The sequence below is a fragment of the Amia ocellicauda genome, chromosome 1 (assembly GCF_036373705.1).
Source record: "Amia ocellicauda isolate fAmiCal2 chromosome 1, fAmiCal2.hap1, whole genome shotgun sequence".
Lineage (NCBI taxonomy): Eukaryota > Metazoa > Chordata > Actinopteri > Amiiformes > Amiidae > Amia > Amia ocellicauda.
In genome coordinates this window covers 55,944,470-55,966,267 of record NC_089850.1, presented here as the reverse complement: position 1 = coordinate 55,966,267, position 21,798 = coordinate 55,944,470, and the positions used below count along the sequence as shown (strand labels likewise).

The 21,798-nt window shown below is 43.9% G+C and overlaps 1 protein-coding gene across 4 annotated transcripts in view; it reads right to left on the bottom strand.

Annotated features, from left to right (window-relative positions):
• LOC136753600 (protein Aster-B) overlaps positions 1 to 21,798 on the bottom strand; it is a 125,031-nt gene that overhangs the window by 8,732 nt on the left and 94,501 nt on the right. Inside the window, exons 5-20 of one of the 4 annotated variants that reach the window (XM_066709871.1) lie at positions 19,765 to 19,785; positions 7,383 to 7,467; positions 6,839 to 6,942; positions 6,332 to 6,427; positions 6,117 to 6,197; positions 5,754 to 5,869; positions 5,017 to 5,173; positions 4,646 to 4,829; positions 4,216 to 4,359; positions 3,825 to 3,943; positions 3,571 to 3,713; positions 3,300 to 3,403; positions 2,886 to 3,086; positions 2,089 to 2,200; positions 801 to 908; positions 95 to 215 (exon numbers count right to left, since the gene is read on the bottom strand). In XM_066709871.1, coding sequence (XP_066565968.1) covers positions 95 to 215; positions 801 to 908; positions 2,089 to 2,200; positions 2,886 to 3,086; positions 3,300 to 3,403; positions 3,571 to 3,713; positions 3,825 to 3,943; positions 4,216 to 4,359; positions 4,646 to 4,829; positions 5,017 to 5,173; positions 5,754 to 5,869; positions 6,117 to 6,197; positions 6,332 to 6,427; positions 6,839 to 6,942; positions 7,383 to 7,467; positions 19,765 to 19,785 — 1,896 coding nt within the window. Of the gene's footprint in view, positions 1 to 94; positions 216 to 800; positions 909 to 2,088; positions 2,201 to 2,885; positions 3,087 to 3,299; positions 3,404 to 3,570; positions 3,714 to 3,824; positions 3,944 to 4,215; positions 4,360 to 4,645; positions 4,830 to 5,016; positions 5,174 to 5,753; positions 5,870 to 6,116; positions 6,198 to 6,331; positions 6,428 to 6,838; positions 6,943 to 7,382; positions 7,468 to 9,788; positions 18,059 to 19,764; positions 19,786 to 21,798 lie in introns of those variants that run through there. The other 3 variants (XM_066709880.1, XM_066709853.1, XM_066709862.1) reach the window with 3 other exon arrangements.

The window sequence follows — 21,798 nt, the reverse complement described above, 5'->3', positions numbered from 1 at the left end:
ACAGCAACATTGTTACTATTGGAAGGATTCAAAACATTCCTTTATAATATTCGATATGATTCTTTGTGGATATAAGTCTTCAGGGTGTGTTTACCTGATCTAAAAGCAGGACTGATGATTTAATGATTTCCCTCCATTTCTGCAGCTCGGCATCATGGTAGCGCTGCTGAGACTCCAGTAGCTGGGCCCACTCCATCTGTGACTGGGGCAGTTTGCTGGACAGAAAGAAAACAAAACATAGGAACATCAGAAAGTTTACAAATGAGAGGAGGCCATTCGCCCCATCGTGCTCGTTTGGTGTCCATTAATAACTAAGTGATCCAAGGATCCTATCCAGTCTGTTTTTGAATGTTCCCAAATTGTCTCTTCAGCCACATCGCTGGGGAGTTTGTTCAGATTGTGACGCCTCTCTGTGTGAAGAAGTGTCTCCTGTTTTCTGTCTTGAATGCCTTGAAGCCCAATTTCCATTTGTGTCCCCGGGTGCGTGTGTCCCTGCTGATCTGGAAAAGCTCCTCTGGTCTGATGTGATTTTGAAGACTTGAATCAAGTCCCCACGTAGTCTCCTCTGTTCCAGGGTGAAAAGGTTCAGTTCCTCAGTCTCTCAGTAGGACATTCCCTTCAGACCTGGAATAAGTCTGGTTGCTCTCCTCTGAACTGCCTCTAGAGCAGCGATATCTTTCTTGAAGTGTGGAGCCCAGAACTGCACACAGTATCCAGATGAGCTCTAACTAGTGCATTGTACAGTCTGAACATTACTGCCCTTGTTCTCAATTCTACACTTTTGACAAAATGTGCCATACCTCTCGTGTAGCCGTAGGCCCTGCCAGGTGGTGAGGCTCTGTGTGGTGTATTCCAGCATCCACAGCTTGTAAAACAGCATCATGTTCAGGAACACCAGTAACACTAAGCTATGAGGGCAAACGCACAAAACAAAAAGTCACAAACAAGGCAAAGTGGACAAAAAACAAATAGATACTTGAAAAACATAGATACATATTAATCTACAGACTAGAGAGCCTTAAGGACATTCAAGACAAGGACAGTGAGGATAGCATTTACTTTTTTGAGTTCAAAATGGAGGCTGCTAAGGTTGGTGCGACCCAAAACCCTCAGTTACAAATGCTGCTTTCTGTGCCTCCCTATTGCTCATTCGCAAATGGTCCTGTGCCGACTTGGATATCGTTAAGCACAAGCCAAGACGGGGACTGCTCAGTGTTTAATGATATGAAAGACCAAGGAAACAGCTGCATCTGAGACCTTGGACATGTAATTATAACTACTGCAGCCACCTTATCAATGTTGGCCAGGCTTCCCCTCAGTACAGCAGCCCATACGGCTAGGGAGGAGGAAGCTAAAACCGCAAACATGTGGTTTCTGTCCAGATCGATTGGCCAATTCGTTTTTGCCCCTGATATGTTTACGAGCACAGAAAAGGTCATTAAGAAAGGTTAATACCTTAAACAGATCCTACGGAAAGCGGCGGGGAAAAAGGGAGAAATGAATTACACAAACAATAACCACCAGAAAGATAAGAACCACATGTTTCTGTTGTTTCAGAAGATGGCTGTGAAATTGCACGTGGGGAGAAATAATGAATTTGTTGTGCACTTTAAAGTTGGCAACTGGTGCTGCCGGGCCCCGGGGGTTCCCATCTTCTGTTCCACCTGAGCTCTCAATAAGTTAATCGGATCGTTTACGTGCTAAATTGAACCAGTTAGGTATGGTTTCTAGGTTGCAGGCAGGTGGGGGGTTTAGAGGGATCTGCGTGATCTGCAGGACCACTGCCTTGCAGGAACGGCAGACCAACAGAAGAAACAAAGTCCTTCGTTTGATACAACATATTCTTTGTTAAAACCAAGAAGCTTTGCTGTGTTGCGTAACGGGCTACATTTCCTTCTGCCCGTCTACTGATAATGTTCTAATAAGCTTTCAAATTAATATACACAAAGAGACCTCTGTATGAAAGCGAAGGCAAGGAATCCGAAACCTTTTTTTTTCACAGTCCAGTTGATATTCACATTAAAACTTCTAAACGAGGCCAGACGGTGCGATTCAAACAGGCTGTCCCACACGACTCTCGGTACTTACACAAAGCTAATGATGAGTAGCAGCTTGGAAACGCTGTACAACGCAAAGCTCTCTGGGACTTCTGGGATGTGTCGAGTTTGAGTGGAACCTGGAAAAAGACAAGATACTTTGCCTGTAAAGAAAGGGTAATGGGAAAAAATTCAAGAAAATCATTTTACATTTCTATCCAAACGCACGCTAAGGGGCTGTACAAACCAAACCACACAGGAGGAATCACAAATAATCTTAACAGAAGTCACACTAGATGTATATCATTGTTACTTGCAAAGTGGTGTGTGTCAAAACCAGCTAACATTGAGAGTCTGGAATTGCTTGCTTTTTATTTTGTCATTCATTGAAATGTCTTCTGAGGATTAGACTGACAACATCTCCAAGGGTTGGTAGGATGTTTGTGAAGAGGTTTGTCTGGTTTCTGACACATTCTTTATTATTATTATTATTATTATTATTATTATTATTATTATTATATTTATTTCTTGGCAAACGCCCTTATCCAAGGCATCAACCATTATAAATTAAATTTAACTAAAACATAGCAATTCAAAATACATTTTACAAATTCCAATTTACACAAGTACAGTAAGTGAGGTCCTACATCCTGGATGGTGAAAGCTAAGTGCTGTCAAGATGTAGGGTCACAGTCAAGGGCTACAGGGCTATTTTTACTGTTATTTGACCTTTTTGTCTGATCAGTGTGGTCTGACCTAACTCTTGTGTACACATATGGCAGGTATACTTCAATCCACAATTGTGTTGTTGTGCATTTGTAGACCACCCCCCCGCCGCCCGAGTCTGACCTGCCACGTGCTTGATGCGGTGGATGACCTCCTCGTCGGTGGGCGTGGTGACCGGGCTGAGCGCCTCGTCCAGGTGCTGGGAGCGGATGTGCGTGAGCGGTCGCTTCCTCCGGCGCACCGTGGTCGTCTTGGTGGCCTTCTCTTTGGGGGACTGCCGGTGCGGCTCCGTGAACACGGCCTCGGCCTTGGTCAGCTCGATCTCTGTCGGGACGGCGCACGCAGACACACGCGGTCATACATGGCTCACTGACACCAGCACAGCACACACGGAGAGTCTAATATCACTGATCTCCAGCACAGCCGTCCCAGGAGGAACTCTGAGATGGCTGACCTCAAACTCTACATTCATAGCCACCCGAGTTGGGAACCCATCAACCAAGATCCCACTGACCAATATCTAAAGCCCCTTCTCACCTAGATGTCTGAAGTAGTCATCCAGGCCGCTCCAGAAGTTCTTCTCTATGAAGCCCTTCACCAACCCCCACGGTTGCTTCCTGTATCGCAGCTCTGTGGACACCCTGTAGCACAATTGAAAACATCGTCACTGGTAGACCACCACAAGCGAGAGAACCTTTTTGGTCATGCGGTCATTCCGTCTACCTGGTTTAATCCTGCAGTAACACACGGGGCATTTTAATTCAGGCCCAACAACAGTAACACTCTACAGAGGACAGCTCTTTCTCACCTAAGCCGACACTTGTTCTTGGCCACCCGCGTCAGCGTGTATCGGTTTAGCGTGTAGAAATAATCGTGATAGGGCACGTCGTGCGTGATCACCTCGGCGTCAATCACGTAGCACTCACTTTCTTGGCTGGCCTTGTACAGAGTCTGTAGGAAACAATTGCAAGGAAACATATGTCATAATGCGAAGATCACATGTCTGGAAATCGTTATCATGTTTACATTTAGCAAAGGCAACGGCTGTGAAAGTTGTGTTACCTGCGTCTCGGTGACTGTGGCAGTTTTGGGGGCCAGTGGGTTGGTCAGGGAGATGGTGTACATGATCTCTCTGGTCTGATTGCCTGCCTCCTCCTTCTTCCACGGGTGATACACCACGTCTAGATAAAGACCAAGACTAACATTATTTCTGCTGAGGTAGATTACGAGATACAGACGACGGATTGAAAAGCAATATACGGATATACAGAATAAATATAGATTGTTAATTGTACTTCGGCATGGAAGCACAACGCAGAGCAGGACTGATGCTCCTCACATCTGGGGGGGACATCTCTTGGTCCGTGGCCAGTGTAACCGACACATATCTTATTTGAACGGGAACATACGATCTATAAAGCTGTCTAAACACTTAACGAGGGATGACACTCACCTGAGAACCTCCTGTGCTCCAGAAATTCCCTCATGAACTGGGACTCTGTGAACAGGATGTCATACATCTTGTCCACGCTGATCTTGTACACCTCGTTGATGTACTGCCGCCCGTTCAGGTCCTCATAGAAGGCCTGCACTTCCCCTGTCGACCACAGAAAAAAGAAAGAGATAGCTGGAGATAAGTTACACTGTACTGTAGACTGTCTGTTACACAAGCTACTTTATAATCAGACCACACTTCCGCTCCATGGAAGACCAACGCTTCTACTGCCTGTTCAGAGATCAGTAGAAGAAGCTAAAGACCAAGGAGACCACATGGTTGGTCTCCATTCTGCTCTGCATCGTCTCCCACCAGGTCCACCTTCATTGTCATCCAAGAACTTCACAGCCTTCACCACCACCACCCATCCCACCCTCAGCACTCCTACCCTCGTCGTGAGTCTCCGAGGAGTCGCTCAGCTCGGTGGGGATGTCCTCGTTGTCGTTGAAGTCCAGGGAGGGCGGCGTGACGGGCAACGTGTTCTCGTTGTTCTTGTCGATGTTGAGCTGGGGGGGCAGCAGATCTCCGTCCAGCTGACAGTCCGTGTCCTCCTCTGGCGCAGGGATATCAAACTGACACGGAGGGGAGAGAGGGCAATGGAAGCAAACACACATTAACGCAGGTAACGCAAGTACTGTCACAGAGTAGAACGGTGTGTTACTTGAGATGTAAATGTCTATTTGATGGAAAAACATGTATTCTGTGAGTCCACCACAGCCCCTTGGAGGTAAAAGAATGTGTTGGGGGGACGGGACTCACCGACACGGGGGTCTCGCTGCTGCCCGTGGAGGTCAGCGTGCTGTTGGTCACTGACTTCTTGGGCATCTGCGGGCTGGCGTCGGGCTTGGCCTCGATGCTGCTCTTAGACGAGTTGTCATTGACCTCGTTCTCCTCGGCAGGGATCTCCTCGCAGTACCTGCACCACGGAGGGGGGCAACAGCTGTAGGTCAAGATTATCGGCTCTGGCGACACGCCCTGCACTCTCAGGAGGATGGCTGGGGGGTGGCTGGAGGATGATAGGCCTGTCTGGGGGACCCCTCTGTGCTCGGGGGTCTGGATGCATGGGAAACCACTGAGCCATTAAGGCCTGAGCATGGACAGACCATTCCTCAACAAGAGTTAAAGGTTGAATCCAAGCCAGTTACTACAGCTCAGTGTGAAATAAACAACTGAAATCACAGACAATGAGTGATATTATGTTCTATTGATAAAGACTGCTGAGGGGTGAGGAAGAGCGAGGAATGGAAGGGAGATATGTGGTCAGGATTGTTCATATTTAAGAGGGGGGTATGACTAGAAGGGATATGTACCTCTCTGCCCCTCTATGATGTACTGTTATATATCATTGGATGTGTTTTGAATTCTTTTGGCACAAATCAGCTAATTCTGCCCTGCTAAATAAAAGTCCTTTTTCGAGTGGCTGTCCCCTATGGAGAGCTGACCGTGAGAATGACTAGGGAGGAGGTGACTATGTTCTCCGGGTGGCCAACACTCACCCCATGGTGTTGAAGTCGTCGTCCGGCGGTACGTAGTCCTCGTCGTCGCTGGTCAGGCCCAGCTCGTTCCCATAACACTGGTGGACGAAGTGCCACAGCTCCTTGGGACACAGGGGCTGGAGGGAGACGGCACAGAGGCGAGAAAAACATTGGCACCAGCATGAGGGACATGAATTACTTTCATTAATCACATACGAATGTTTCAAAGTAGTAAGATCTAAACAAAAGGAACCAGATGGAAATGCACTTGGGCTAAATTGGGCTAAAGAGATAAGAAAGTGCCTGATAAGAAACAGACACTTATGTAATATTAACTCTCCCACTATGCACGACTGTAACAACAGCAGCAGTCTTGGGCCGTACCTTGTCGAGCAGTGCATTCTGCCAGAGTCTGAACATCATCATGTACGTTCGGTCCCGGGCGCCAAACGAGGTAAAAAAGTGCTGCAATAAAGACAGCAGATCTTAAATGCACTGAGCATCTTATAGGCATTTGATGTTTAAAGTAAGATACAGCAGGACACTAATTCAATTATAAATCAAATCAATAAAATGTGGTGCTTCAGCAGAGACCTTACCTTTTCAGTGTCAGTGCAAACTTGGATAGCATTGGGAATGAGGCGTGCGGTCTTCTCCTTTGTCATAGAGCAGATGTCCTTCAGTCTCACTGTGAGCTGAAGCAGAGAGAGAGAGAGAGAGAGAGAGAGAGAGAGACTATACTGAATACACTACAAACAGCTTATTTCTGTACAGCTTGCATTCACTTGGTAATGCTGAGCAGAGGTTGGAGACAGAAGTGTAAATGGACAGAGTCCCAGCCGTACAATTCACAGAGATAATCTCTATAAACTGTGGCTTTGAGTTACAATACAACCCATCCGCCACGTGGACATCAAAAATGTATATATGAGCCTGAGACCAATCAAATTAAGCGATTGTGCTAAATCCAGTTTAAAAACTTTAAATAAACCCTGTCCGTACAGGTACAAGCAACAGTCACAACTGCAAAACTGACACCTGTCTCTTCCAAGACCGAACACAACCTTGAAAGTAACGAGCAAAGTGCCAGAAACCAGAGTCCGTACCAGTGTTTCCCATCTGAAGATGTTGCTGTAGAAACAGATCCAGTTTTCGGAGAGGTAGAGCCGGCCCTGAAGGAGGATGTCCCGTTGCAGGGCGCATGAGTAATCTGGTGAAAGGTGAAAGGTCATTAGCAACAATCCTCTTGCTCTACACATTTAAGTTTGCGATGCTTACGTTCCACAAAGTCTCTCTCGAACATTTGTATGCGTTTCAAAGTTAATACTAGAGCAGTCTGTTCCAAGAATTATTAGTACCCCACAATATGATCCCCACAAGCAACATTAAATGAAATTCTACCTCCTTTTAGATAAAGTAGTCTAATTTGCTTTTAACTGATATATAATTAACACTAAGTATCTTTTCGGCACAGCTTACACACTTGACTACAGAGTTGACCACAGACACAAACAGACTGCACACCAGTGGTTACTGTACTGGAATGGAATCTCATATTATCTAAATTTGATAAATGGAGTCCTGAGTTTGTAGGAGTCTTGAGAAAAAGCCCATTTGGACTCTCTTATCGGCGTGCACTCAGCTCCTCACCCACGATGAGCCGCTCGGTGTCCGGCAGCTGCTTGAACAGCTTCCTGAAGTCTTCATTTCGCTGTTTATACGTCGGACTCAAAACCTAAAAGGAAAGCGACACACTGAGAGACCGGTCGAGCCCTTTGCGCGAGATTTCTTAATGCAGTGCCGTGGAATGCAGTCCGCCCTAGTCAAAATATCCTATAGGTGTTTTTTAATCTGTAAAACATCAGATACACATAGGATTTGCCATCTCCTCACATTCAACAATCAGAGATGAGTGCACGCCCTCCACGGACGGATAATGCACGTTATTTTTTTAATGCATTTCTATAGGATGTTTTGACTACTATTCAGATGTTATCACATGCTGAGGCGTGGATCATTTTGTGCATATGCAAACACAGCTCATAAAACAAAGATGCACTGTCTGGAATGAAGTCTCTATTTCGCAAGAGTCCAAAAGGAGGCTGAGTTTTGTAAGCAATAGAGTATCATGGAGCTCCTTGCCAACACTTGACTGTGCCTCTAACAAAGAAGCGCTCCCGCTGCCCCCGGACAAGGTTTTTGCATTTCACTTGTTCTCCGTCTGCTCGTCTGATCGCTGGCCTTGTTGGAAAAGTGACAAGTGATAAGATAACTTGCCTACCCCCTTTTCCTTGAGGTCTCCAAAGAACCCCCTCCTTTGCCCTGCCCCTTTTTTTCCCTTCTTCAAAGAATGCACTGAGAAAGAACAAAAAAAACTTTATGAGCGCACCGGGGAGTGGAAAGTGCCGTTGAGAGACACAGCTGGGAGGTGTCAGAGAGTCCTCGCCTGATCCGTAGACAGAGTCGAATGTCCTTGAGTCCTGAGGCGTGTGGTGACTAATGGGTACCAGGTACGGAGCGATACTCTGTGTTTGTGTAGATAGCTACAGGGGGATCCTCCCTGAACCTTACACACTGTAACACGAGCCAAGGATGCAAAGTCAAGCACGTTTTCAACATTAGCTGTGCAGAGTCCTCACCAGATTTTAGTTCTGGTGCCAGAGGGCTATTTTCTCTTTGACGTTAATTCAATAAAATCCTAACAGGCACGAAATGAAGATGCAGTTTGGAAGCAGTTTCTCCTAAATCTTTTTTTGGAAAACAATGTGTCTGCCTTTGGAAACGGCATATTTCAAAATGTAAATAGTACGGTCGGTGAGAAATAACTATTTTAAGCACCTAAAAAGTGTTCTTAAGACATTGGCTACTTTATCAACCATCTGAGAAATGCTATACAACATCACCACGCACAGTGCTGCGCTGTAAAGTGTGTCGTTCGGGACATGCAGTTATAGAGAAAACACTAAGGTTTACCCTCTTTGAAAACATTAACTCCAGATAGCTTTATTCTTGTCCTTACACACAGCACGAGTACAATCTGAGCTATTTGAGTTTACATTTGTATTGGGCAAACATTGGACTGTCTGTTTATCTCTGTGCTTAAGTAGTTTGTTATTCCTGCTGTCTGTTAACTCCAGAGAGAAGAAGGAAAAAAAAAAGGATTCTTTAACATGTATGTACAAAATATTCACTGTTTTTGAGCCTCCAGTGCTTCACGATTTGGCTACAAAACACTCTGTAATCTTGTTATAAAAGGAAGCGAGTCCTCAACAATTTTGCTCCTTGATTTCTCAGTATTTATAACAGCTGCTCTGTCTTTGAAGAAAAACAGATTTAGGAACTCATCGTTGCCAACATTGTAACTGAAGACAGATGAATCACCCCCAGTATGAATTATACAATTTTTTAAAAAATTTTTTGCTCGTTTGTTTGTTGGTTCGTTTTGTATTTAGCTGGTCCGCTGTAAAAGAGCTAACAATCGATTCATTGTTTACACTTTTACACTTGGTAAACAAAAGAAATGCCAATGAAACACGCCCATCACAATTCCCATGATAAACTGCAAATCTTTCAGGTTATTTTAACAAAGCAGGAAGTCACTGTTTGTGAAGTCACCAGCAACAACAATTGTTTGTGTTTGTTTTCGAACGGAAAATGTACAATTACTGACACCAGCTTTGAAACACACACGCCCAACAAATGATCTAGAAGTTGTTATGTAGCACTTGATGTCAATCGCCTATTTCATCACGCAGACATGTTAAAGCCCTACAAAAATACCTCAGAACATCGATTAGAAGAGCAATTGATGTCGTCCTAATAGAGAAGAGCAGAATGACAGACAATATAAGGTAAGCACAGGTTCGCAAAAACTTCAGCTTCTCTCCAGCACTGCAGTCCTGAAGCGACACGCTGGTCGGCACTAAAACAAACACATCCACAGGGTGTCGTAACATAAGCAGAGACGGCTCTCAGCTCTCGGGATGTCAGAGTGTTTGGCTTGACTCAGCGGGGTTACGGGATTACACGCCCCGCCAGGGCGAAGGGAGAACTTACAGCGGGGATATCCTCCGAAGCGCAGTCGTCCCAGTCCTCCTCCGCCCAGCTCAGCCCCTGCAGGTACCAGCCGACTCGCGCGTCGTCCACATCGAGCAGGGCTTCCCAGTCTGAGAAGGACTCGGTCACAGTCTCCATGCTGTCCATGGGGGTCACTTTTAAAAGCAAAACCGAAACCCACCGGTGTATCTGACTGACAAACCTCTGCAGTGAGTCGCAGATCAATCAGGAGAGTTTGCTTTTCCCACGCAGCCGGCTAGAGCATGCGAAAGAAAGTCTGCACTGCCCTGCAGTGGACCATGCGATACCTAAAGCCTGCGATTGGAAACTCCTGATCATAAAGAGAGAGTTTCTTATTTTCTTTATATTCCACAAGTGAGTTTGCTTTCCCTCCCTGGCTCCTGTAGTGTCCGTGAACCCAGTGCTCCAGCCACTAAAGCCCAGCTGACGCAAAACACATGATTTATATTACATACAGCGCTGATGCAGTCCCCTGCCGTGGTCGTTGTCCTTTAGTAACCGTGCCTCAGAGCTGGGAGGTATCAGGTTTTTTTTTTGCATTTGATTTTACTGCTCCACATGCAGTCTTATTTCTGGCATTTCCTGAGCCACTGACCAACACACTCCCCAGCTGTCTCCTCGAACATACTCTGCAGAGATGGGGAGGGAAGCCAGCTATACGGGAACCACAACAAGACTTCCTCATCTGACGGTGCGACCAGAGAAAACAGTCAGAGAGACGGCACAGGTACAGACGAATGCCTGTTTATTGCGCTGCACTAGGAAGCGAACTTAAGCAGAGATGTAATGCGAATAAACATCTCTGTCTCCCAAAAAAGATTAATATAAGACATAAGTTGCACAAAAAAAAAGTTGCTCAGATCTTTCTATTTTTGTTTCCGCCCTGAGAGAAAGCGCTGATCGTGTTACTAGGCAAACAGGAGCCCCTGTGCCGATTCTGGAAATGTTCCCCTGATTAAAATCCTGTCGCCCCCAGCTCAGCCTGCTCTCTTCCCCAGCTGCTGTGTTCTGCTTTGGGAGTGATGCCTTTCTGTCCAATAATGCCAGCTATGCGACAGAGGGAAACCGATCCACGAACGTCACAGCGAATGAGAACAAAGGGACTTTGGACACGGAAACTGAAGAGGCGAGTCTGCGGAGATGTGGGTTCCAACTTGACAGGTGTCTCCGAGGAAAAAAAACACCCACAAACAAAAACAAAACAGAAATCCTCCTCCTCTCATTCCAGTTGCTCCATATCTCTGGGATACCAGTAAGAGCAATATGGTGTACAGTCCGTCACAGATAATTTAACTTCCAATAGTTCACCAACAGTCTTTCTTGACAATATTATTCAGAGTTTTTGTTTTCCATATCAGTTCAAATTGGTTTATCCACATGTGGCCACATCTGTGTCTCTGCATCAAGACAAACAGGAACAGATTTGTTCTGCGTACAAAAAACTGCATCTGAAAAAAAAGTGAGAATCGTCGAAATTCCAACCGGCGCAAAAAGTATAACTCAACAAAAGAGTTCGACTTAAAAATGATATAAACTATTGCAGGTATAGAAATGTTCCTTGCAAGTAAGAGAAAATGTGTGGGGCTTAAAATTGCATACGTTTTCAACGGCGCATTATTCTTTTAATGTCTCTCCGTTAGTTAGACCATCCAGCCCCAGAAGATTGTTTTTATCCAATGTTTATAATGGGATTTCGCATCACTTTCCCTTTGCCCAGAGTTCAGCACTACATAAACACCCCTCCATAAGAACTTCCTCTGGATTAAAATAAAAAAAACTGTTCTTTTGAAAGATGTAAATAAAACCACAACAAATCCAAAAGATATCTCCCTTCCAGACCCTCCTTAAGGAAATCCACAGTACAGGCAACACCTCTGCTAGTTACGCTGACCCCCAGATCAAACACAGCTCAGGTCAGGTAACAAAGACTAACAAAACAAAATAAAACACCACACACACACACAAGCCAGTGTTGTGAGCGTCGGCAGTTAAATATTAACCACACTGCAAACACTGAGCGCTGGCAGTAACTGGTACCCAGAGAGGGGAATGACCCGCGGGTGTCATCAATCGCACAGCCGAAAAAACCGACCACTTCCTCGCCTGCGCCGCTCCTTTGAACAGTTTCTTAGAAAACAACTCTTGATGAGTTTGTGCCGCTCATTGGGAACGAGGGAGGAGCGTGTGAGGACAGGCGGGGGAGGTGGGAGAGAGGACGGGCCCGGGGGACGGGGGTGGGTGCTGGGAAGGGTGGGGAAGAGGGGAGGCTCCCGTTTCCCTCAAAACATGCCGTCCTCCTCCAATCCCGGGGCAGAGCCGCAGGACAGCGCGTTAGAACGAGAAGCAGATGTAGCAGATTTACATTCAGCACAGTGGCGTTCTTGGCTGGGAGAGACGGCAGGGAGATTTATGGAGACACACACACAAAAAAAAAAAACAGAGAGACCCTCCCCCTCCCCCAACCCTGCTTAACTGGATTCTCAGAGGCAGCGCGTTTACTTCACGGAGAGGGGAAGAAATCTGCATTTAATTAATAACACACTCGGGCACTTTTTACAAGTAAATATCTCTCGCTTCCCACAAGTCTTAAATGCTCCTTGACACATTTTTTTTTTTACTGAAAAACAAGACAGTCCACATGAACAAATACTCTCATTACGCCAGTTTGTAAGATATACCCTGTGTTTCGGTTGCCGAATCGGATCTGGAACAAATAGTTTCTGATAGTTTTCAATATTCTTGCTCTTGGCGGTCTTGTCTGCTGATTTTTAATCTCATGATCTAATCTGTAATCAATTTGAATCCTGCCTAGATGCACATCCTAATCTTTGAATGGGAGGCTCTGCGGGATTATTGACATTCCTCAATCAAGAAATAAATCAAATCAATAGTCTTCAATCCTAATCCTGAGATGCTTTCTTCCTAATGTTGTGGTTTACCTAATCCTCCGCCCATAATTAAAGATTTGCGGTTTAAACATTTGTATCGTACGTGCACTCGTTTTAAATCAACAGTTTGTATTTTCTTACTGTAAAACCTAGTCAAGCAAGTTTCCTTCCAAGCAAATTCATTGGTTTCACCACAATAGCCAGACTCGGAATGATTCGGGGGAAAAAAACATTCTAGAATATAAGAACATAAAAAAGTTTACAAATGGAGAGGAGGCCATTCGACCCAAGGATCCCATCCAGTCTATTTCACATTCAATGTGACAATGAGGTTTAAAAACATGAATCACTGGCCTCCTACATCTTTTCTCTAGGCTTTTAACTCATATATGGATATTAATGTCCTCCACGGTCAAGCCCTGTTCCTTGCTCTTAAAGCTCAGTGTAAACACGTCTCCCTGGAGGTGGCCGTGTGCCTCCCTCTCTCGCCTCGCACGTCTCGCCCAGCTACAGGGGTGAATGAACTCTGGAGCGGCTCTCTCAGGGAGGCTGGGAGAAAGGGGGAGCCCGAACGAGCAAAACAAACAGTTGCAACCTCCCGGGTTAGTGCCAGAGACGCCAATTCCCCAGCTGCAGTGTAACATTCGGCTCCCACACTCCTCCGTGTCGGTGCTCGGGGGTGTGTCAGCACGAAAAAAAAATGTGCTCTCTGGAAAAAAAAAGTGGATAACGATGAAACGGAGGGGGCAGCTCGGCAGAGCCTTTGGGAGGAAGCAGCCGCCCCAACCCCCTCGCCAATCGCACAAACACGGCAGATGTCGGACAGGGGTTTGACACCCATTGCTGCAATACAATGAGCTGTTCTCAACAAGTGGTGGAAAACAACCCCCGACAATAATTAAACACAGGAGTCTCAATAATCGTTATAAAAAAACATCCACTGGGACTCCCGGGCTGGAGAAGATTTCGTAACGAGCCGAATTACGTCCGTCCACACGCCCTCCCCCGCCGCCGAAAACAACACGAGAACCCCAGCAACAAAGCGCAACAATGGGATCGAGGGAGATGATTGTGGAATTATAGCCGCCCCCACATTTCTGTCGACAGCCAATTCTCAGCTCAGGGAGGAGGTCGTGACACGCCTCTCGGACTCGTGTCGAGAACTCCAGGTCCTGAACAACCGTACAGCACATCGACACAGTCAGACGGATGCTCTTGGGTCTCAACTCACTCACAAAAACGACAAAATAAGTACAGCGACATCTCCATTCAGTCTTCTTTTCATTCGTTTTGCTTTTCTACACTGCGTATAACTGATGAGAGCCACACAAAGCCATAGTTAAAATGTTGCTCCAGATAAGAAAGAACCGCTTATACCAGCTCAGAACTCTTTGGACGGTTGTGTTAAAATCAGTGTCACATCATTGCCATGGGAGATCATCACAGCTTGGTATAAACAGACACACTTCGGGCCTGAGCGTCACAAACACAAGTCTCTCATTAAGACTGGCATTTTCGATGAGGCTTCTCTCCCCACTTTTGCCCCGGCCCTAGTCACACTACAGTGTATATTTCCACCACTAATAACCTACGGAAGAACCAGGAAACCAGTAAGTGCCCAGTCTGCAGTTCCTGAGCACGACAGTCCAGGGAAAGCCACAGTGGTACTGAAACAGGCCTTTGTTTTACGCCGATGAGATCCTATGGCGCGCTAATTATTATTATTATTATTATTATTAATCAGTCTGAATAAAAGGCCAAGAAAAACTATATTATATGATATCCCCGCGATTCGGACAAGCTGGGATTTCCATCTCAAAAGGAACAGAAATGAAATGAAAAGGAAAATACGACAACCCTCATCTGACATCTGCAGAATACTTAAATATCACTTAATACTTATGGAAATACTACTTTTTTGTGGAAGGAACACAATAACTTTAAGGACAGTGGTGCATAAAATCAAATGGGTTTATAATTATTACTGCTTTAAGAGGGTGAGGAGAATATTGTTTTAGTTTGTGTGGCAACAAAACAACAAAAAATACAATAACTCAAACACAGAAGGACTCCCACTCTGAGTGAATCAGGAGATGCATTGATCAAACTCAGAGCTATGGAACAAATGTCGGTGAGGTTAATACAAAAGTTGCCGTGAGAATTTAACCTTGTAAATACTTTAAACAATGTGTCGCTTGTGCTCGGACAGGGCTTATCTGACTCAAAGCCACCGTGGGGCACATCGAACATCATGGGTCTCGAAACAGGAATGTCAAGCATTTCTGTATTGATAGCATTTAAAGGAAAACCTCTTCAAAAGAACTAGTTCAGTCAGTTTTCAAACAGCTGTTAAAAGCTGACTCGTGAACAGCTACGATAAATGGAGGAATTATTTCCCATGGTGGGGTGGAAAATCTTTTTCTTTTCGGTATCATCTCTTTGTTAGTTAGTTAAGTTTCAAAGCCAGATGAACATGATTCTATGATTCTAGGATAAAGATATTGCAGGTATAGAAACAATTGCATTAGACAATAAAGGAAATACCAGCGTCCACAGTAGTACAAATAAGCTCGGTTACCTGAACCTAGTGGGAGAAGACGTGAGCACGGCCTCTCTACGGCGGAGGGGAGGACAGGAAGGTCTTCATGATGGATATGTGACTGCCATTGCACATGAAGTGGAGTACTTTTTATACTATCTTATTCCCATTTCTCCTCCGAGGTACACACCTTTTTGGGTAGTACTTCCACACTGAGGAACCAGTTCACTGTCGTACAGAACAGTCACCAATTGCTACAGACACTCAGCTCCATTGTCCTCATCTCTCACATTGTTTGTCTTTGTGAGACTTGATTGAATGCAATGCTCGTGCTAGAGTTGATCTACCTGATCACTCAAAAGCAGGTCCTTGATCATGTGAATGACTCCAGTGGCCAGCAAAGCCATAGCCAACCTCTTCTATTGTAGTAATCAATAGCCCCAGACAATCTCCGTAGAACAATGATCATTCATATCCTGTCACCGCTAGTAAATGAACAAGGCTTTAACTTATTTTCATATACTTCTGTTCTATAACATACCATGAAGAAAATGTAACTAAATTGTACCGACAGCATGCTAATTGCAAGATGTTTCTGATGAGGACAACATGCGAGTTATAAACAGAAATACATGCATACAGGCTAAACATGTTACTTCATCTAAGATGTGAAACCCTTAAAAATGACACTTTAAATTAAAATCATGCTGGTAAAAATAAACATTTGCAACTTCTGCTTTTTCAATTTTATGAATATGTGCGCCAACAAATCAGTCAGGAAAATTAATCTGAGGGATGAAACCAGACCTTAACTAAAAGATTCAGAAGGTGCCATTCTCACAATTATGGTCGTATTACAGATCTCCAGACATGTGACTCACACTTTGCATGGAAAATTTGTTTATAAGTGTTACCTTTACAAATATGTAATCTAAACTAAATGAAACCCATTTCACCTTTGCCTTAGTTGATCCTTTGAAATACAATTAATGGTTTAATAGCTGCCACTCCTGTTGTAGCCATTGCTACAGGTGTGCCCGGATGAACTCCGATTAATGAGTGGGACTGACATAGATACGCAAAATTACATTTCCCTTAGCAATGTGGATTGACTTTATTAACTCAACCGGAGCGTGGAACTCGATTCCAAACCATTTTAAAAGGGAAACTCTAACCACGTGAAAACAAATTCAGAGTAGAGTCACAGATAAACACCGTAAGCATTGTCTTCAGAGAGGGAAAGCGAATTTCAGGGACTTCTCGGTTCCCACGAAAGCAGAACGCACACCACAGTCCTTTCGTAGAGAAGTTCAGCTCGCGGATTGTTCTCACTTTCTGTAGCATCATCAATGCATGTATTGTTTATAGTTCTACCGTGTGGGTGCCATTGTCCGTGTTAATGAAAGAAGAGGGAAATGCATGCCTTTCCGAGTAGTTCTATATCAGTCTTCACCACAGGTTCCCAGCACAAAATGCACATCAGCACTTGAAGTTTTCTACATTACACCCAATCGTTGCTGTCCTTCACATGAAGACCGGCTAAGTGTTGTGTTACTGTAGTATTTGTGGTGGAGGCATGTGGTGGAATATCAATGCACATCAGTGGACATGCGTACACAGACTTCACTACCACTACCGTGCTAAGGTTGGAAGCAGCACACACACATATAGGACAATGCAGACTACGGGTCTCTGCCTTGTTACCACCTGCTTTTGGGAGTGTGTGCAAGGCCGTTCGTATCATTCCCAGTTTTGCTTCAATTCACTTCAAACAGACGAGGATTTGCTCCAGCAAAAGGACGCTGCAATGGTTTAGGTTGGTGTGAAGAACTGGCTTCCAATGTTCAATACTTCAATGTTTTTGTCAGTTCTGTCCACACAGGTGCCAAGTATGTAGCCATGCTTTTTTGTTGGTTTGTTTTGGGATTATATACGTTTTAAAACAATCTTAGTGGGACAGCAGATGTGGTCCTGCACTGCCCTCGGTAACTTTAGTTCGGTCTATCTGACCACAATAGACTGCTTTCGCCGCCAGGTGGAAACAAGGTATTATCTGCGCATACATCACCCCCCCGGAGGATCAAACGAGAGGGAGGAGAAGAAAACAAAATCATGAAGAGGATTAAAACAAAAAAGAAGAATACAAACATGCTTACTCTCATGATGTGTTGTCTTTCATGCTGGGTAGACAGAGAGGAAGGCAGACAGAAACCAATAAAAAACAAAGGAAAAAAACAACGAAAACAGCACGTAACAAAAGATAGTCTGACAGAACCACAGTGATACCAAACACAGTACACAAGGGATTCTCAACCTTTACTCTAACCCCCCTCCCCTGGCTTCAGCTGTATCTACGGCAAAAGCAACCGTTTGTCATCGTAACTATGAAACATGGACGAGTTTACGTGTTGTAAAACACTATGTGAGGGACATATAAATGAATGACTGTGCCATATTGAGAGTATACTTTAAAACAAGCAAATAATTAAACTACTAAATGCATTTCACAGACAAAATGTTATGTATCCGTATCTATCTGCAGCTCCTCTTCTCCTCCCTGGTTGAGAACCACTGCATTAGGAGCGAGAGGAAAACGAGAGGGAGAACCAGAAACTGAAGATCTAAAGGGTTAGTTGAACAACAGACGGCACACAACAGAAAGGCAAATGACACTGAACACGCCAGAGAGATACAGTCAGCATGCAGGCAGCGCAGGAGTGTGAAACGCACAGCGCCTGACCACATCACTCAGCTTAACCGAAGACCCTCCTTGTTTTCTCGAATACAAATTACACTGCCCATATACAATATTATAAAAAAAGAATAATAAATGCATACATAAATAACCAGCCACTTTCCCAGCGCATTACTGTGTTTCAAAACGATAGAAACAAAAACATCAGACAGTAATACATCTATATATATATAATAAAGAAAGAACTAAATAAGAGAGGAACTACCTTCTCCCTGAGATTATAGGAAGACGAGGGAAAGATGATAAATTAAGATTTTATATCTGCAAATATAATGTATTAAGATTCCTGATTTAGGTTGTGATGTGTAACTATTCTGCATCGTTATCAATGATAAATGTGAATAAGATGTTGCTTCAATGAAAGAATTAACTGCATAGCTTTTTACATAATAATAATAAATAATGATAGTGCATATTGGCAGACTGAAGACCCCCCCCTCTCTCTCTTATAAATATGCTTGCGTTTGTGTTGGTATATTTAAAACCAAAACAAAACTGTACAGTTCCAGTCCGTTATGCCTCGTTAGTGTCAGACAATACTTCTGGCTTAGCACTCGTCTGTTATTATAAAGAAGAAAAAAAAGGCACAGAGGACTGAAGGACGGACATTAATCAGGGCTAAACTGGAAGCCCGGCTGCCTGTGTGTGAAGTGCTTAGAGGTCCCCAGCTTCAGCTCTGACTGCTACAGCCTCGCACTCCCCTCTGGTGGCCAATCAGCTTCTTACATCTTGCTTTTAATCACGGCAACAGCGCTTTTATTAATAAAAGGGAACATCCGTCCGTTTGACTATCTCCTCCGGCGCGGAACGATTCTGGGGAGATTTCTAAGTGAATAATTAAGCGTTCTTCAAGAGAGAGAGAGAGAGAAGATCCTTTCGGTTGATTGGAGCGCTTTGTAACCTCAGCCGTAGGTCTGAATTCAGAAGAAATGCTCTCCTGACGAACGGAGACCCCATTCAAGCAACAGAGTCACGGGAGACCTGCAGCTATGAAGCAATACTGTGACCGGGTTCTGCTAGCACATCGCTACGAACAGAAGGGCAGGGAGCAGATTTTCTAGTCTAGATAATCAAATACTGCGTTGTGTTGCGTTAAGATAAGGGAAATATCAACAATCTTTACAAATAAAAGCAGTATAAAGGCATTTGGTGAATATATATTTAGTTCATCAGATTCTCGCTCTGTGTTGGGCTATGCTGTGCGATTCTTTGGGGTTTCTTCCCTATAGTCAACAGTTTTAAGATCCTCTCACTGTCACATACTAAATGTGACACTAAATAAGTAAGGGAACACAAAGTTGGCCAATGAGAATCCCACGTTGTGAGCTAGGGAGTTTCCTTCTGCACAACAAATGCGAACTGAAGTGGATTTCTAGATCTGTACTGTCAAATTCTCTCTACGCGGCCAATATGTGCTCCTATGAAAGTGAAACCTTTACACCTGCACACACACTGGCATTTTAACAGAAAGCAAAAGCGCAGGTTTTGTCCTCGTTATCCTGTTAAACCACCCCTAGAAAACCATACCTCTTCAACACACAGAGAAAGATCCTGACTAACAGACAGCACAGAGAATGGAAGAGGCATTTTCCCTGGTTGGTTTGTTAGAAACACACCGTAATGAAAAGACAAACACACTCCTGGCAGACTAAAAAAAGCAAAGCTGCATTTGTTTGGCTGTAATATTAACCCCGACCCACTCCCACGACAGAAGAATGTCTCACTCATTTCAACAGAGATAAACAAGAACAAAATAAAAAGAGAGTGACTTACGTTGTACCAGCTCTGGCTTTTCTGTGAACGGTGAAACAAACAAACAAGAAAAAGAAAGATGGGGGGGAGGGGGAGAAAGACAAGCTGTGAGTTACAGAAGCATTAGTTGTTTGCCTGAGTTCTGAAAAGAAAATCACACAGAGGTTATTAATAAGTCAGTTATAAACAGATAAAACATTGATGTCGTACAGCATGCGCCTCCCCTTCTGTGAGAGGAGGTGTATTGTGACTGAAGCACTGAAGGCCGGGGTTACAGTTTCATGTCTTTGTTGTTTCGTATTCAGTGTTCTTTCGCTTGTATCTAAACTGTGAAAGCGGAGTTTTGACTCGGATAGTGATGTAATAAAGTGTCAATTTCTGAAAACAGACAACAGAACAACTTGCCTATCTCTCGGTACAAGGAGAAAACAAAAAGATACACATGTATACATATTCTACAAAGCCAAAGTGCAGATAAACATGTGACTATGACCTTTGTCTGTACAAACTCCTCAATTCCTAGCAGTGTGCGCTCAGCTCTCCCCCCCACATCTCTGGATAAGAAACACTGCACGCAAAGCCGTAGTATCTCTTCCTCCTAGAGTATTGTGAGAGTAGATGAGCAGAACGAAGACCAAAACTAGCTGTTTTTTTTTTTTTTTTTTTTGCATCCATCCAGGTGTTGACAGCTGGATCAGCGGTCAGTTAAAAAACAGTGTCCATGAAGAATGAGATAAAGTATTTAAATACTTATCGAGGGAGAGGCACAGAGAGCGAAAGAAAGTCTTTGTGGATCGCTAAATTAAAAGCATATCTTGTAAATGAATTAACAATCAATGATTTGATGCAATAAACTATACTTGTGCCGTTTTGCGATTCTGTAAAGCTTATTTTAGCTCATCAAACCTGCAAATAATGATGAGTAAGTTCGCAGATTCAGTGTAACTACTTTGACTAGTATTTTTTGGCCTGTAAAAATAATTGCATTACTCAAAAGGAGAGTCCAAATAAACAACGTGGTTAAATCAACTAGTGAGACATTTCTTGGGCGAACCAGTTAGGGGTTTATTCAATCAAGATTAAAAACACAAAAGATTGGGAATCTCCTGGACCAGGTCTGTAGACTCCTGCTGTGAATATTTACCCAGTGTAAAGAAGTCTGTATTGACATCACTTAATGCCACATGGAGGCAGAAGTGCAGGTCTTTCTATGTATATCAGTAACTGAACAACTTTAAAATCTGCATCAAACACTACATGTAAGCAAAAGTATTTCACCCAAAGTGTCTAAATCAAACAAGTCCTACCAAGAAAGATGGAAACAAACATCTCACAGACTATATGAACTTTTGTGATCAGCATTTGATTAACCAGACACTCCCGACTTGCAACACAATTGAAGACACTTACAGTGCCTTGCAAAAGTATTCACCCCCCTTTGCATTTTTCCTATTATGTTGCCTTACAACCTGGAATTAAAATTGATTTTTGGGAGGTTTGTATAATTTGATTTACACAACATGCCTACCACTTTTTTTATTGTGAAATAAACAAGAAATAAGACAAAAAAAAAAGAAAACATGAGCATGCATAACTATTCACCCCCCCCCCCCCCCACACGTCAATACTTTGTAGAGCCACCTTTTGCAGCAATTACAGCTGCAAGTCTCTTGGGGTACGTCTCTATTAGCTTGGCACATCTAGCCACTGGCATTTTTGCCCATTCTTCAAGGCAAAACTGCTCCAGCTCCTTCAATTTGGATGGGTTCTGCTGTTGTACAGCAATCTTTAAGTCATACCACAGATTCTCAATTGGATTGAGGTCTGGGCTTTGATTAGGCCGTTCCAAGACATTTAAATGTTTCCCCTTAAACCACTCGAGTGTTGTTTTAGCAGTATGCTTAGGGTCATTGTCTTGCTGGAAGGTGAACCTCCGTCCCAGTCTCAAATCTCCGGAAGACTGAAACAGGTTTCCTTCAAGGATTTCCCTGTATATATATATATATATATATATATATATATATATATATATATATATATATATATATATATATA